The following is a 15,674-nucleotide window of genomic DNA, read 5'->3' as shown; positions in this document are numbered from 1 at the left end:
AATAATAATAATAATAATAATAATAATAATAATAATAATAATAATATTGTGTTAATTTTATTTTAATCCTATCCATTCATTCCTTGTAAATACCAACCATGGGAATACTACATTTCATTCCATTCCATTCCCACTGTCATTTCATTCTAAAATCAATTCCATTCCCTTCTAATTCCATTCCTGCATACCAGCCATCCCCTTAGAATTTCGAGTCTGGTGAAAGACAACGACACAAAACAATTTGTTTGGTGATTGTAAATCAAAATCATGGCCTATTAAAGATGAAATCTGACTTTTAACTCTATATACATATATAGGATAATAGTAATTTAAATTTCAAGTGTTGTCATTATTAATTATTACTCCATCCGTCCCACTATAAGCGGCCTGTTTTCCATTTTGGGCCGTCCCATTATAAGTGGTCTGTTTCCATAAATGAAAAAATTTAACCCTTAAAATAGTGTGGGTCCTACCACTTTTAACCAATTTACACATTGTTCTTAGTTTCCGTGTCGAAAAGTTTTGAGCCATTTATAGTGAAATGGAAGGAGTATTATTTTGGATGATTGAAAGAAACATTCAATTAATATATCAACTTAAAACAACACATAAGATGATCTCCACCAGAGAGACCAAAGTCCATACAAGTAGTCCTCATCTTAGAGCCTCTTATTTATAATGGGAGGCTCTATAACCGAGCTTTATAAATTACATTTTCATTTTCTTCAAAATAGATTCATTTCAAGATTAAAATAAATATCAAATTCTAAAATAAATTTTTATACTAAATTTAAATTTTAAATATTAAATTAATTAAAAAAATTATAATAATTGAACTATGATAAATTGTATCCAAATATACTCAATTAAATTTAATTTTAATTTTTTATTACAATAAATAAACGGCTAGTTTTTTAAAATAAAAAAATCACAAAACATAGCCGTTGAAATTAAAAATCAAATTCTAATTTTTTATATAATATGCACTTGCAATGTACGTGCCATAGTACCTTTTTTTCTTGAGCCGAGCCGGAACGATACAACACGACCCTCTCGAGCCCACCCGCTCGTCAGTGCTGCAAGGCTCACTGGAGCGCGGCTCAAGCCCGCCCAACGAGCCCCGCTGAAGGTGCTCACTGCAGCAGCACGATTCATAGTAAAAATGAAAATAAAAATTATTTTAGTGTGATTGATTCAACTAAAAGTTATTCATCAAGCTCACCAATGTCGGTATGTTGGCCAAAATAAATTAAAATTTCGTGGAAATTCTTATACAAACAAAATTTTCTTATTATAATAAAAAAAATGTTTACACGTAGCGAGATGAGTTTGAAAATTTAATCTAATGTTTCACAAGATAGTGTTAGATTGAAGTAATAGATAGTCCATTAAAAACAAAAAGTAGTATGAATTTATGACTCTTTTTTTTTTTTTAAACTGAATTTATGAATCAATTTTGTTTGTGTAAACATGTGTATTAAATTGGAAGCCCCTTCATTTAATGATAACGAAATTAACTAACAAGAAGGCCGATGGGCGTGAAATCTGAGCCGTTGGATGTTTCGCCCAAATCTAGCAAGTTAACGACTGCATCAACAGCAGCCAATTAAGAAGAAGACGTGAATATGGCAATAACCCGTGTTGGATGATGTAATTATTACTATCAAATTTCACTCACAAAAAGCCTTCACCGATGCCAACAAAGTAGAAGTAAACACACACACAAACACATTTCTCTCTCTCACACACACACACATCAAATCTTTCAATTTCAGTGGTTTTCCTCTCTCCCTCTCTCTCCCTCTGCTTCATTGCTGTTCGAGACTGCAGCTCGTAGCAGTCTGTGTTATCCGAACACTTATTTTTGGAGGAGTTGTGTATGGATAGCGAAATTCTGATCCGTCGAAGAAGCAATTTATGGTAAACTTGTTGCTGCTATTGATAATTTGCCCCAAATCAGGGTCTACTCTTTCTTCTCAAGGATCTCTTCAATGCACTTCTTCTTGGGTTTTCTTATTTTGCAATCCGATTGCTATCTTGGTCAATCTATGCGTTGACTTTTCTGAGCCTGTTAGGGAATCGGTCAGGATTTAGTTCTAGAGACTGGGGATTTGAATTGATTGGGGATGGTGAATGCGAGATTTTGACAAATTTGCTTTTTGTGGGAATGTCAGATGCTCGTGAAGAATTCGAGCTTTTTCTCAGTATCGATGGCTGTACATTGAAATTTTGGTGAGGTTTTTGGTCGTGTAGATTTGTTGATGGATATGAGTAATAATGGTTTGAAGATAGAGGTGAACAATAACGTTCTAAACAGCTTGGAGTCTCCAAAAGTAGTTATGATTGAGGAGAGTGATGAGTCTAAAGCATTATTGCCTTCCAACAACGGTGGATTGGCGAAGAAGTCGGATAAACCTAAGAGGAAAGTTCACTGGATGGATAACAATGGAGATAATCTTGCAGAAATCTTGGAGTTTCAACCAAGGTAATTGGGATCTTTTTTTGTTTTTGATGTTTTGTGTTGTTGATGCCGCATGATTTGTGGTCAGGTTATAACATTGGATTCTTGTAGTTGTGCTCATTGCTGATGTGAGTTCTTGAGTTTTGCAATTTATGAATAAGGAACTGCACTAAGTTGAATAACTTTGGAGGATGCACATTCATTGCATAGAATCAGATAAGCAATGTTGTTATAGAATATAGATGGTTGAAGGGATGATCTTGTTGGTGGCTATGCTCGATTTTCTGCTCCCTTTTGTTTTCAATCATATGTTGATGCTACAACATGGCATAATCATCATTTTATTGTTTCTAAAATATTGAGGTAACGGAAATATAAACCATATGGAGGCTGTCAATATGTTATATGTGACAAGGTCAATGCACTGATGTTTTGGCTCAATGTACACGACCTGATGTCCCTGTTATATCCGGAGGCTTCAGCCCCGTCACTGTTTTACTCACTGCACTGCTCTCTTGATAAGGTTGTAGATTGTCAATAGTCTAGAATCTAAACACTTGTTGCTAGGAAGAATATATAGATACCTTTTTGGTGGTGCTTTGATTGTTTTACAGAGAATTTCAGTAACATTTGCTTTGCTCTTCAATTGGTGTTGTATGATGCTCATCATAATCTGCTATTGGTTGAACTACGTAGTTTCAAACATTATTCAGAACTTATCTAACATTTGCTTTGCTCTTCAATTGGTGTTGTATGATGCTCATCATAATCTGCTATTGGTTGTACTGCGTAGTTTCAAACATTATTCAGTACTTATCTCTCAAGCCTCATGTGTATGGAAGCCATTGCATTTAAAGTGAAACAAATTTACTTTACATTAGCAGTAGGTTCTCTATTGATGCTACAAATGGATATCTAATTGCTTGTCATTTGCCTCATGTAATGTTCCATTCTTTTGCCTTGCAGTGATGTGAGCGACTCGGAAGAGGACGAGTCAGATTCTTGCATCTGTAGAATAATGTAGACCGGATTCATTAGATCGCCCACCAGTAATGTTCTGGTGGATATGTGAGCTGTCAGTTTTCTTCAGGTGGAGAATTGATCTGCAGAACTTCCTTTCCGTGGATCTCAGTCATATAACTAAAATGACATCTCGCCTTGAGTCGAGCAGAATTGTCTTGAAGCATACAAGTAACCAAAGGAAGACACCTGGGATGGTTTCCGGAATTCTCATGACTATCGATATATCATCTGAGTTTTCTCTTTTTACTGGGTAGCATATAAAGATTAGCATAGCTTGTGCATTCTATTCTAAGAAACTTGTAATTGCTTGTGATTGTTATATAATATAGGAGTTTTCATTTGCTTCCTGTTTCCCACCTCTGTACAAAGTGACAGTTTTGTGTATCAAGCTGATTTCTTTGAGCAATATATGTTTGGATTTCCCTCATGATCAAGATTGATATTTTCTTTACATTTCCCTTTCTTTTATATTAAATTTGGTTTTATTGAACAAATTCCGAGTCTGTCGCTTGGTTGCATGGAGAATCTTCTTGAAGAATCAATTACTATAGATCCACAAAACAATCAACCATCTGTTTTACTGTCAATTTCACATGAATTAAAGGAAATGCCAATTTGGGTTCCTGTAAAAATGGAGTAAAATAAATAATAGTAATAGGAACTAGGCACTAATAATATGACAATGTTAAATTTGAACCCTCAACTCTCTTCAAAAATAGTTGCAGAAGAGAAAATGTCCAGTCAATAAGCAGAAGGAACACCCTTGTAAGGATCACCAAATGCCGCGACATTTCCAGGTCGACTGAACACAATCTGGTAAGAAAAGAGCATCAAATGGTGAGAAGTTTCAGAATTCGAGCATTTTTACTTTAGAGAAGTCGTTAAAAACAGATGCAAGATGCAGAAAATACCCAGAAAATACAGCAGCTATAGGTATGTATACCTGATAGTTTCCAAGTGTACAAGTTTTGAATCCTGCAGCACAGTAGTCGAAGTAATACTCCCACGTTCTGATGAACTTGTCGTTGAATCCCAGATCCTTTATTTCACTGCAAAAGTCTAGGATTAAGAGGGCTTTCTTGCTTCAGACTGATCTTTTTTCTTGATTCTTACCTTTGATTTTTGAGGAAGTTTTCGCGCCAGCATCTGAGTGTGTGGTAATAATGGACTCCGAAGTCTTCAAGGTGCTCCACGCTACATAAACGTGATGTATTAACTTCTTCTTTCATTATAGCGGTGCTCGAAGCATAATGAGGAATAAGTTTTACCAGAATCTTGAGGCAGCAGCCATGGCTGATGTTACTCTGCTTAGTGAAGGCAGGCACCCCCCTGGGAATATATACTCTTTGATGAAGTCTGAACTACGCCTATATTCATCGTATCTCTTGTCTGGTATAGATATGAACTGACAAAAACAGCATTTCACATACTTCAACTTGCTGCTATGACATAACAGCATCATGGCACTAGTAGTGATGTAAATACGCGTTCTCCTAGATAGAGCCCCGACTGACCTGAAGGATGAGAAGGCCGTTTTCTGCTAATACGGATTCACAGCACCTGAAAAACTCTTCCATGAACTCATGACCTACAGCTTCTAACATCTCACTGCACTTACCAAAATCATGACATAAATATCACTGTCATTAATATTTGAGAAACATGAAAGAAAGAAACTCACCATGATATAATCCTGTCATATTTCTCCTTGTTTGGCAACTGTCTGTAGTCACATAGAAGAAATTTTATGCGGTTCTGAAGCAATGTTTTACACAATATATTATAAGAAATTTTAAATAAAACACAGTGAAACTGCATATAACTCGAATAACTAAACTGTTTTCAGATAGCGTTATTTACACCTGCAGGCCGGCTTCCTTTACTTTGAGTTCAGCATATTGCAGCTGCTGTTCCGATAAGGTGATTCCGGTGTATTTGCAGCCGGTTCTTCTAACGACTTCGACTGCTAAAGTTCCCCAACCGCATCCAATCTCCAAAATGTGATCATCCTTGCTGATCTTTGCCTATTATCAATGAAAATCAGCTGTGAAATTTTCACTTCTCTACATTGAAACCATTTATAAAAAAAATAAACAAGTCACCTTTTCAATTAGAAGAGAAACTTTCCTGAGCTGAGCAATCTTTAGGTCTTCACCTTCAGACTTCCAAGATAATTAAAAGGGGGTAACATTAGGTATATATATATAGCAGCTTTTTTCTAGAAAAAATGAACTGAAAAGAAGAGATCCACCTTAAATATTGCACAGGAATATGTCATTGTTTCGTCCAGAAACAGAGAGAAGAGTTTGTTGCTCTGGCAAACGACACAGACAAATTCAGGATCCACGTCAAGTAGAATACACGAGCAAAGTTGGAAGAAAGGATTTTCTAGCACACACAGTTAACTTGAAAGAGAGAAATGGTAATAGTAGGGAACTTACTAAGTCATAATGCCTTGAGATATTACGTCGTGCTTGAGTTACTGTGTTCTGCCTCGACACGTGCTGGAAGAAGTATTTTGCAGAAGCCACGGCAGAAGTGAAGAGCATCGGTGTCCACCATCCTCTTGAAGTATACAAGGTAAATTTATTGGAGAGTTCTTGAGAAAAATGTTGGATGATATGAACATAGAGAATCTGTTTCAAGGTGTTGTTACCTTTTGTTGTTCAGCTGTGCAGTAGAAGTGTTTATATCTCTATTGGCAATAAATAACTGCAAAATGGAATTCAGGTTAACCACTGTTAACAGAAACAGAACTTCAAATTTTATACATTTTAGCTGAAAATTGTCCCTTTTAGATCTTCAATAAAAAGAAGAAAAAAGAACCCTGTGAGTTGTGATTGTATGCTAGAATTAGAGCTGTCAACAATGAAGTCAACAAAATAGGATTGATTCCCTACCATGAAAAGGTTGAGCAAACCTTCATTCTTATCAACAAAAGAAAAGTCCCCATTAATGTAGGCGTCGGCTAGGCCTAAATCTGCTTCTTTTGCAACCTAAACATGACCATAAAAAATTAATTCATCACTCCAATAGTCCAATATGATCTCTGATGCACATATACCTTCCAGTAAAACTGTGGAGTATGAACTCTCAAAGTCACTTTTAAGAAGCTCCCGTTCCTGCTGCCTTCGAAGGTGTACATTGTACCTCCGTTTTCCAATAATCTGTCGCAGCACGAGTTATATATGTTACATCGCACTATAAACAGGTTAAACAACAGAAACATAAATGGATGGAAAGGTGGTTAGCAGTTTTTCCACTCAATTCTTGGTGCTAAACCAACACTAGAGAGGGAGGGCTGCAGGCAGTAAATCTCAAAATTTTCCATTTCTCATATATACTAATGGAAAACACAAGAAAAAAGTATTACATCTGCAACTTACATTAGGCTGCCAGTAGCTATAAAACGTTCAAGAAACCTTGTTACAAGATAGCGTGCCCCCGTTTCAAGCCAAGAAGGTACCATGTATATGGGGTTGCTCTTTAGCATACAGCTTTTTCTAAGAAAGCCATTGGCAGCAAGTATTCCTGCCTGTATAAGAATTAAAAGGTTAAACTTACCATCCATGATCAACTCTTCTAATAAATTCAATTGAAAACAAAATGTATTAAAACATGAATACAATGGAAGAGTAACACTAAGATTGGCTACTTAACATCTACTACTTTAGTCGTAAACATACCTTTAGTCCATCCTCGTGAAAGCCATAGCCTGAGAGAACAATAGAATGGAACAACGTAAGCAAGTAGATGACGTGCATGAGTAGTGAAAATGGGTTTTGAGTGCACCTTGATATGCTCCACAGAACCATATCCTTCTCTTTCCTTGTATGAGATGTAGCTGAGACGAAGCTTTTGATGCAGCAACTGAGGGGATGGGGTGGCCAGTCGACCACTTGAGCAGTGTATGTTGAGGAGTGGAAGGAGGGTTGAGTGTCACTAGAAAAGGAAGCCCCTTCTCTTCAATGTTCTGCACATTCAATTTCCAACATCAGCACAGCACAATGGACAAACTTGCAATGAATGGAAAACTTCCATGAAAAAGGTGACCTGTAGGATGTTGAGCCAATATGTCACACAAACTTTGTCATTGATGGATCCAAGAAAGTTCCACGCACTCCATGCTGCCGGGTTTTTGGGCATTAGACTTTTGTCGCGGTGAAGGTAAATATCACTGCCCCATCAAGGTCAAAGAATGAATGTGCAGTGCAGAATAACCAGCATGAGAGAGAGAGAGAGAGAGAGAGAGAGAGAGAGAGAGAGAGAGAGAGAGAGAGAGCACCTATAGGCATACTGAAAAGCACCGAGTATTCTTAGTTCATCAAATGTCGCCTGCTCTCCTAACATCTTCAGAGCATCCGGAGCATGAGCACCAATTATGCACCCATCATACGCTTCTTCTGAGCCGTCCTTGCAGCTTACAATGCAGCCTGAAACTCTCACCATTCACTCAATCACATCAAAATTGAAGTTCATATAGTGGCATGATATCAAAAAGTTCGATTTTAGAGTGAAAACATGAAAGAAAGAAAAAATCAATACAACACTACCTAGTACTCACCCTCATCATTTCCTGAAACAGAACATACTCCAGCATTGGTTCTGATTTGACAGCCTCTACTTTCTAGCACTTTCTTGATCTGGGGCAACAACTTCATCTCAGAAACTAACATAATCTCAACTATAAGATAAACATATTGCATGATATATACTCAACTTAAAAGAGAGTGAGAGAGAGAGATGTCGGACAGTACCTTGTTGACATAATTTTGTGAACGCCACCTCACAGTAAGCCATTGAGGGCGACCAAAAAGCTGCACAACACATGATTAGCTAGACGAATGTCTGCCCAAATTGGAAGAAAACACAAACGATCTTGCAAGAAATTACCTGCAGAAGATGGTGGTTTCGACAAAATGAAAGTATGGAATATGCAGAGAAGCTCATCACTCCTTCTGAAGAGCACGACCAGATTGAGCCACAGATTGGAATCTAATCAAACCGCTGAAAACAATAAGCAAACTTGCATGCCCTTATCAAAACCACTCATAACAAAAAGAAAAATTCCAAATCCCCTCACAAGATAGGCGTTTTGAAATAGCTGGGAGTAACCACGTGATTGTACGAAGTTTCCAAGTGTCTGACTCCTATCAATGTGTGGATTATCTTCAAGATGTTGGAGGTAACTGCAAGAAGTGAGGAAGTTGAGGAGCGAGTATATATTTTGATGAAAAGTGTGAGGTAGTAATTATATATACGAGAGCACATCGGTCTTGAATTTGATGATTTCTCTCAGCATATTCCAAAAGTAGGGATTGAAGGCGTTCTTCTTCTGTGCAAATAATCCGGAGAGACCACCCCGACTGCCCCATTCGCAGCCGCGCCCTTTGTCTAAGCTCACTGAGAACGACATGTCCGACACCTCCATCTCAACTCCAACATTCTCGAAGAATTCCATCATGTTTGGATAAGTAACCTGTCAAGTTTAATAACCTCTTCTTCATTCCGCTCATCATGTTTTAAGGTTTCATACACTTTTGCTGTTATATATGCATGACTATGAGAGATTAACTCCACATCATGCACATTTCTAACTTCAGCTATTATAATTAGTTTGATATGAGTCAACAATGGAAACCTCTTTTCTTTATTTTAAACAAAGAAGAGGTTACATAAAACATGCTATGTGATTCAACTTCAAAAGCATGAGACTACATAACTTTATAACTCCATAAAACTTCGACGGACGGACGTACTTGCCGAAATTCAGCTTATATAAAATTTTAATAATAATAAAAAAAGAACTGAGTAAGCGGGCCACTCTTATGACGATTCAAATCTTATGGCCTGCGTGTGTTGGGCTAACGGTAGGAGATTAATGTCCAAGACTTGAAGTTCTTAGTTCGAGTTCTCCGTCGCACTGTCTTTAATTTTTTTTTTATTTACTCATGTAATTTATTAAAAAAAAAAAAAAAAAAAAAAAACTCATGGCCTACAATTTTGTGTGTTCGTTGTGTCATATTATCAAACAAATAATTATAAATCCTAATTTAATTAAAGAACGCTGATTAAACTAAAGCACTAGTCAATTTGAATTAAGTAAAATGTTAAAAGTGAAAGACAAATGTGATACTCCCTCCGTCCCAAACGAAATGTCTCATTTCTTTTCGGCACGTAGATTAAGAAATGTGTATAAAGTAGATAAAATGGGTTGGTGAAAATTATTTAAATATTAAATATAGAGAGAGTGTGTATTGCCAAAAAAGGAAACAAAACATTTCGTTTGGGACAGCCCAAAAAGGAAAACAGGACATTTCGTTTGGGACAGAGGGAGTACAATATATTAAGATAAAAGATCCCGACTTCCTGAGTACTTATTAGGACATTCATGAATTTATGTTTGGCACCCAGACAAGGCAATATAGATAAATAATCATGCATTATTTAGGCGTGTGGTAGTCAATATTAATTAACAAGAAGACCCGTATTAAATGAGGCCCGGTCTTATATCAGTGTTTCACTTCAAAATTTATCCTTGGTGATATTGGCTTCATATTTTTCTTTTTCATTTTTTATTTCTTTAGGGGGAAGGGAGGGTTGAGGAGGTAGTGCAGAGAGAATTGGAGGGTGGGTGGGGGTGGAACCCTGGGTGCTGGGAGCGAGGGTGTTGGGGTTTGTTGCAGAGGAGGGTGGTTTTTTTCTGGGGAAGCTTCGCTAGAAATTGGGGGTGGGGGTGGGGGTGGGTGGAGGCAGCGGAGCCTCGGCTGCGAGGATCGTTGGGCGGGTGGTGTTCTAGAGTAGATGATCTTTCGGGGGAGGGAAGGGGTGTTCTAGGAATTGGGATTAGATAAAAAAAAAAAAAATCTTTCTATTTTTCTCTTTAACATATTTGTATAAATTTATAAAAGATTAAAATTGCAATTTGTTATTTTAATCTATAGTTGTATTATTTATCAAACAAAATACTCACTCCGTCCTTATAAAAAGTAACTATGTGTAAATGGCACAGATTTTAATAAAGTAGTTAAATGTATTTTGAGTAGAATAAGAGTCTCACTTTATTGTGAATGAAAAGCTTACCAAAAAATAGATTAGATACATTTTATAAAAACGGACGAAAAAGACAAATTGAATACTAATACATTTTATGAGGACAGAGGGAATATTAATTATCTTAATATTATATCTTATCTATCAAACACCTATAAATAATAACAATCTCACTTTATCTATATTATTAATATAAGTTTTATGGGTTAATTGTAGTTTTATGGCCCGAACTTTAGAGTCATTTGTAAATATGGCCCGAACTTTAAAAAATATAAAAAAATAGCCTAAACTTTAAAATCATTTACAAAAATGTCCTGAACTTTGAAAAATACAAAAAAATAGACTGAACTTTGAAATCATTTGTAAAAATGGCCTGAACTTTGGAGTCATTTGTAAAAATGACATTAACTTTAAAAAATACAAAAAAATTACATGAACTTTGAAGTCATTTGTAAAAACGACACGAACTTTATTAATACAAAAAATGACTCATTTTTTATCAAATGTATAAAAATGGCATGAGCTTACACTTTCGGAATCGAATTATGACAATGTGGAAAGTCCGACATTGACGTGACAATTATAAATTCACTTGGAATATTTATAATAAAGTATGATAATTAATTCTCTTATCATAAGAATTTTAATCTCGTACAAATAATTTTTCTCTCATGAAATATTATTGACAACACGAATTTTTTAAACTTCGAGTACATAAAATTCATATTACGCACAGACAGAGAATTTTCACATACTTTTCAGGTCATTTTAGATTTTGTATTTATGAAAGATCGAGCCATTTTAGATTTTTTAAAATTCGGGTCATTTTTACAAATCTTCATAATTCAAATTATTTTTTGTATTTTTTTAAGTTCAGAACAATTTTACAAATTTTCAAAATTCAAATTATTTTTGTATTTTTTTAAAAATTCGTGTTATTTTTACAAATGACTTCAAAGTTCATGTCATTTTTTGTATTTTTTAAAGTTCATGTCATTTTTACAAATGACTTTAAACTTCAGGCCGTTTTTACAAATGCCGACAAAGTTCATGCTATTTTTCTGTATTTTTAAAGTTCGGGTCATTTTTACAAATGAATTCAAAGTTCAGGCTATTTTTTGTATTTTTTAAAATTCGGATCATATTTACAAATGACTCAAAAATTCGGACCATAAACTACAATTAACCCAAGTTTTATTTATCAACATTTATCTTAACTTATATACCAAACACGCCCTGAAAAATAATCTGACGTTGAAATGGATGGACCACACGAAAATGAAAACAATGAAAAGAACAAGTAAACCAAAGCCTACATATGGGCCCTATAAGAGAAAAGTACAATCAAACAACTACTACCATGCACATGACAACGACAGCAGTCCATCCTTGCTTAATTATCTGCCAATTTCATTGCAATATTTCTAAAATAATGCATACACTATAATATATTTTTGTTGTTTTTGAGGAAAATTAATTGAACGCTAGATATCGCTTTTAATATATATACTATGTTACTATATAAAATACCGTTGTATTCACTGATTTTTCTGTGAGTATTCTAGGTCGTTAAAATTCCATTGCTTCAAAGTTTCATTCTCACGTAATAATACTCTATATATACGTGACAACTTAGTATGACATTAATTATCACATAATCGATGTACCCAACAATTAATGTCTACTATTTGACAATTTAGTTTATATAACTCAAAAAGTCATATGAATGTTTTAACCCATGAATGTAGTTTAGCTGAGTTATGCTATGGTAAATTACGTATGATTTCGGATAAAATGAAATATTAATTCGAATAAGAAATAAACTATGTTATTTATGAAATAAGAAACACAAAATTAAGACATAAAGTCATGTAGGCTAAATCATATAAGCCTATGATGCAATGCTTTTTTGTTTTCTTTTTTCAAACATCAACACATAGCTAAATTCAGTGGAAATCTGAAAGCTCGGTTATAACAAAATGTAATCAAACATCTAAAACTAAAAAAACCATTTACAGAGAAACATAAAGAAAACTGTTTGTATACATTTTTCCTAACAAAGTAATAAAATATTGTTTAGATGTTAACAAGTAACCATATAGTTTGCTCGAAAAAATAAGTAGAGATCTCAGTCGGGCCAATTCACTGGGTTTCGGGTCAGATTGTTGGGTTATTCGAATACGGGCTAATCGAGTTGAATTTTTTGAGTTAAAATTTTTCAACCCTAACCCATCAATTAGTCGGACTCGAAAATTTATTTAAAAGAATAATATATTTCTCTTGACAATATTATACTAATACACACATAAATAAGTGCATTTCAACATCAACTTACACAAAATATAAAAATGCATACATTTTTTATTAAATTATTATAATTTTCTTATTTTTACATCTAAGGGGACGGCTGGTAGGAAGTAATGAGGTGGGAATGAAATGCCCATTACTATGATAATTCCTAATCCCACGGCTGGTTGACTAATATAATTAGGAATGGTGCATTCTGTTGGGAACCGCTAATCCCATAAACACGGTATTAGTGATTCTCCCCTCCCTCCTTGGTATTATGCAATCCTAATTATAAGGAATGGAATTTATCTTTTATTTTAACAATATTATCCCCATTTAATTATTTATTGTTATAATAAATTAAACCTTCAAACAAATCTAGATCATCATATCTTATACATCATCACGTATTTTATCTAGTTTTCTTCAAATTCGATCATATAAGACAATTGCACTAATACGAACAATTATGCCTCAATTTTCAAGTTCATGATTGCAAGGAAGAGGGTAATTTTTTTTTTCTTTTGTACGTGTAGTTCAAATAGAAGATTTATGTGAATATTTCAATTAGGTATTTTATTCTTCATGGCTGTGTCATGATGATACATCTGTCACACTCCTTCCTAAAAGCAAGGTGATGTTCGAACCAATTGTTGTAACATGATTCATTGACATGAAAATTCGAAAGCCGATTCATTGATCTAAGAACTCACAAGAGAAACATAGGGGTTGTTTGGTGGAATTAATTTTGCAGTGTTATTCTGGACTCATCGATAGAAGATAACTATGCATCTGCATTGTTTTTGTTCTAAAGCATACGAGAATGGGTATTAATGAAATTGAAGCGTAAATCGATTTTTTTTTAATATAAAAAAGGTAATTATTTATTGTATTTTCTTGCCATTATCAGCCATAAGAATGAAATAAATTAAGGATTCGTCATTTCATTCCTTATGAATACCAGCCATAGGAGTTTTATTACTGAGTTCATTCCTTTCCCAATCTGATTCCATTACTAATGTCATTTCATTCTCTTTGAATTCCATTCCTGCATACCAGCCACCCCCTAAACGTTTTATGTTAAGTATTGAATTAAAAACACAAAGAAGTAAAATGATGAGTATAACTTTCTAATATTGAATCAAAATACATTTCACAATTTTTTTAAAAAAAAATCTATTATACTAATTTTTATAAGCAAGGTGAAGAAGTTGAAAATTTAAATGAGAAAAAAATTAATTTATATAATCAGGCAAACACATTATTTTTGGGTCAATCCTATATAGTTCGGAGTTATTTTTGGCTCAACCCTATCGGATATCAATTTATTGAGACTATAATTTTATCGAATTGAAAATTTTTAACTGTAACACTTTTGGATTATCGAGCTAATTGAGTCACACCATGAATTTCAGGCTAGATTTATTGTTATATATATCCTTAAAAATAACTAGACATGTATCGAAATCGACTTTTGTACCGCAGAAATGCAATAGCTACTTTTCAATAGAAAACTAAGGTAAAAGTCACATCGTTGTCTTCACTTGTAAAATTAAATAAACTTCTAAACATCTTATTAAGAGACGCACAAGTCATATTAATGATGTCTCGTCAATCACTATTATGCAACATTTCCTAAAACCTTTTCCATTTATTTTTATATGATAATAGAATAATCACTAGTATAAAATTATAATCAGTATTAATGTTCCATCAACATGTTAATCCGTCTAAATAGTACTACTTATCATGAATTTACATATAAACAGTTCATAGTGTAAATTGTGTAAAATTATTTAATCTTACGTGCTATTTGGCTACTCCACGACACTTTTACAGTAATAAATAAAGTTTTTCGGTTGGACAAAAAATCTAAAATTAATCGACATTTTTCTTCTAATCAACATCTTCGAAATGCTGGTGAATCCAAAACTACATTTGTTACTTTCCGACACAAAAGTGCCAAAATTAAATCTTATGTTTACGTATTTTACTCCAAAATATTATCTTTCCTTGATGACGCTAATCAAGTAGTATAATATATAATTTGACTAAAATAACCCAATGAAAGATTAAATGCAAAAAAACGAATGTAGGGGCCGGATAAAAAAAATGTTGAAATGGATGGCATCAAAATATAATCAAAGACGAAGCAGTAAAAATGAAGTAAAACTGGAAGAAAAGATAAAAAAAAAAAATTACTTACTCGATTGAAAACCATAAATCCAAGGTCAAGAGAAGTGTCATCAACATCAACAGTCTTGGCATGGCCGCCTAAGTAATCTTCCTTCTCATAGAGCACCACCTCCACGCCGCCCTCCGCCGCCACATATGCCGCAACCAGACCACTCACGCCGCCTCCCACCACAGCCACTCTCATCTCTTCCACGTTTCTGGTCTTGATTACTTAATTACTACCTTGAAATTAATGGCAAATTAACTGCATTACAGTTGTATATATATGTATGTATATACTGCACGTTGACTGAAACAAGAGGTGCACACTTCACTTGAGAGAGAGAGAGAGAGGTAAGAGTATTAGAAAGAAATAGTAGTTGGAGGGAACTTCGCTTAAAGATAAGGTTCTGAAGTCTGAATCTTGTGAGGAATGCAATTGCCCACCATTTTCTGTCTTATTTGCAAATTGCTATTGGCGCATTAAATTTATGCAAATTTCATTTTACAAGATGGTATATATATAATGTGCTCAGTATTTGTTATCTCAATAAAAAAATGTGCTCAATATATATGTGTGATTTTGTGCATCTTTCTGCCTAGTGTTATAGGTGCACACTGATCAACATTGGAATATTTATTGCGATCATGTGGACTTTAGGTACATATATAT

At 34.4% G+C, this 15,674-nt stretch overlaps 2 protein-coding genes across 2 annotated transcripts; one reads left to right on the top strand and one right to left on the bottom strand.

The window, feature by feature from the left end:
• Positions 1 to 1,626: 1,626 nt before the first annotated feature.
• On the top strand, positions 1,627 to 3,911 carry LOC131001229 (uncharacterized). Its single transcript, XM_057927553.1, has 2 exons — positions 1,627 to 2,485; positions 3,428 to 3,911. The coding sequence occupies exons 1-2, from the start codon at positions 2,262 to 2,264 to the stop codon at positions 3,483 to 3,485; spliced, it is 282 nt and encodes a 93-aa protein (XP_057783536.1). The 5' UTR covers positions 1,627 to 2,261; the 3' UTR covers positions 3,486 to 3,911.
• Positions 3,912 to 4,011: 100 nt separating this feature from the next.
• LOC131001228 (uncharacterized) lies at positions 4,012 to 15,467 on the bottom strand. The gene is made up of 24 exons (XM_057927552.1): positions 15,033 to 15,467; positions 8,746 to 8,963; positions 8,568 to 8,673; positions 8,378 to 8,479; positions 8,242 to 8,301; positions 8,049 to 8,127; positions 7,770 to 7,917; positions 7,538 to 7,661; positions 7,277 to 7,457; positions 7,171 to 7,199; positions 6,871 to 7,019; positions 6,549 to 6,651; positions 6,385 to 6,480; positions 6,141 to 6,196; positions 5,926 to 6,049; positions 5,736 to 5,798; positions 5,587 to 5,646; positions 5,347 to 5,508; positions 5,166 to 5,239; positions 4,999 to 5,092; positions 4,753 to 4,889; positions 4,598 to 4,678; positions 4,428 to 4,533; positions 4,012 to 4,297 (listed from the first exon to the last, which is right to left on the bottom strand). The coding sequence occupies exons 1-24, from the start codon at positions 15,204 to 15,206 to the stop codon at positions 4,226 to 4,228; spliced, it is 2,598 nt and encodes an 865-aa protein (XP_057783535.1). The 5' UTR covers positions 15,207 to 15,467; the 3' UTR covers positions 4,012 to 4,225.
• Between the last annotated feature and the right edge of the window lie 207 nt (positions 15,468 to 15,674).

This window comes from Salvia miltiorrhiza, chromosome 8, assembly GCF_028751815.1.
Source record: "Salvia miltiorrhiza cultivar Shanhuang (shh) chromosome 8, IMPLAD_Smil_shh, whole genome shotgun sequence".
Taxonomy (NCBI): Eukaryota; Viridiplantae; Streptophyta; class Magnoliopsida; order Lamiales; family Lamiaceae; genus Salvia; species Salvia miltiorrhiza.
This window is presented reverse-complemented; position numbering and strand designations above follow the sequence as displayed.

Excerpts from the sequence above, each read along its gene's own strand:
- LOC131001229 (XM_057927553.1), top strand. The coding sequence starts at position 2,262 with ATGGATATGAGTAATAATGGTTTGAAGATAGAGGTGAACAATAACGTT. Across the intron at positions 2,486-3,427 it reads ATCTTGGAGTTTCAACCAAG|TGATGTGAGCGACTCGGAAG; the intron begins GTAATTGGGATC and ends TTTGCCTTGCAG.
- LOC131001228 (XM_057927552.1), bottom strand. The coding sequence starts at position 15,206 with ATGAGAGTGGCTGTGGTGGGAGGCGGCGTGAGTGGTCTGGTTGCGGCA. Across the intron at positions 7,200-7,276 it reads GTTCTGTGGAGCATATCAAG|GCTATGGCTTTCACGAGGAT; the intron begins GTGCACTCAAAA and ends TTGTTCTCTCAG. Across the intron at positions 4,890-4,998 it reads ACGGCCTTCTCATCCTTCAG|TTCATATCTATACCAGACAA; the intron begins GTCAGTCGGGGC and ends TGTTTTTGTCAG.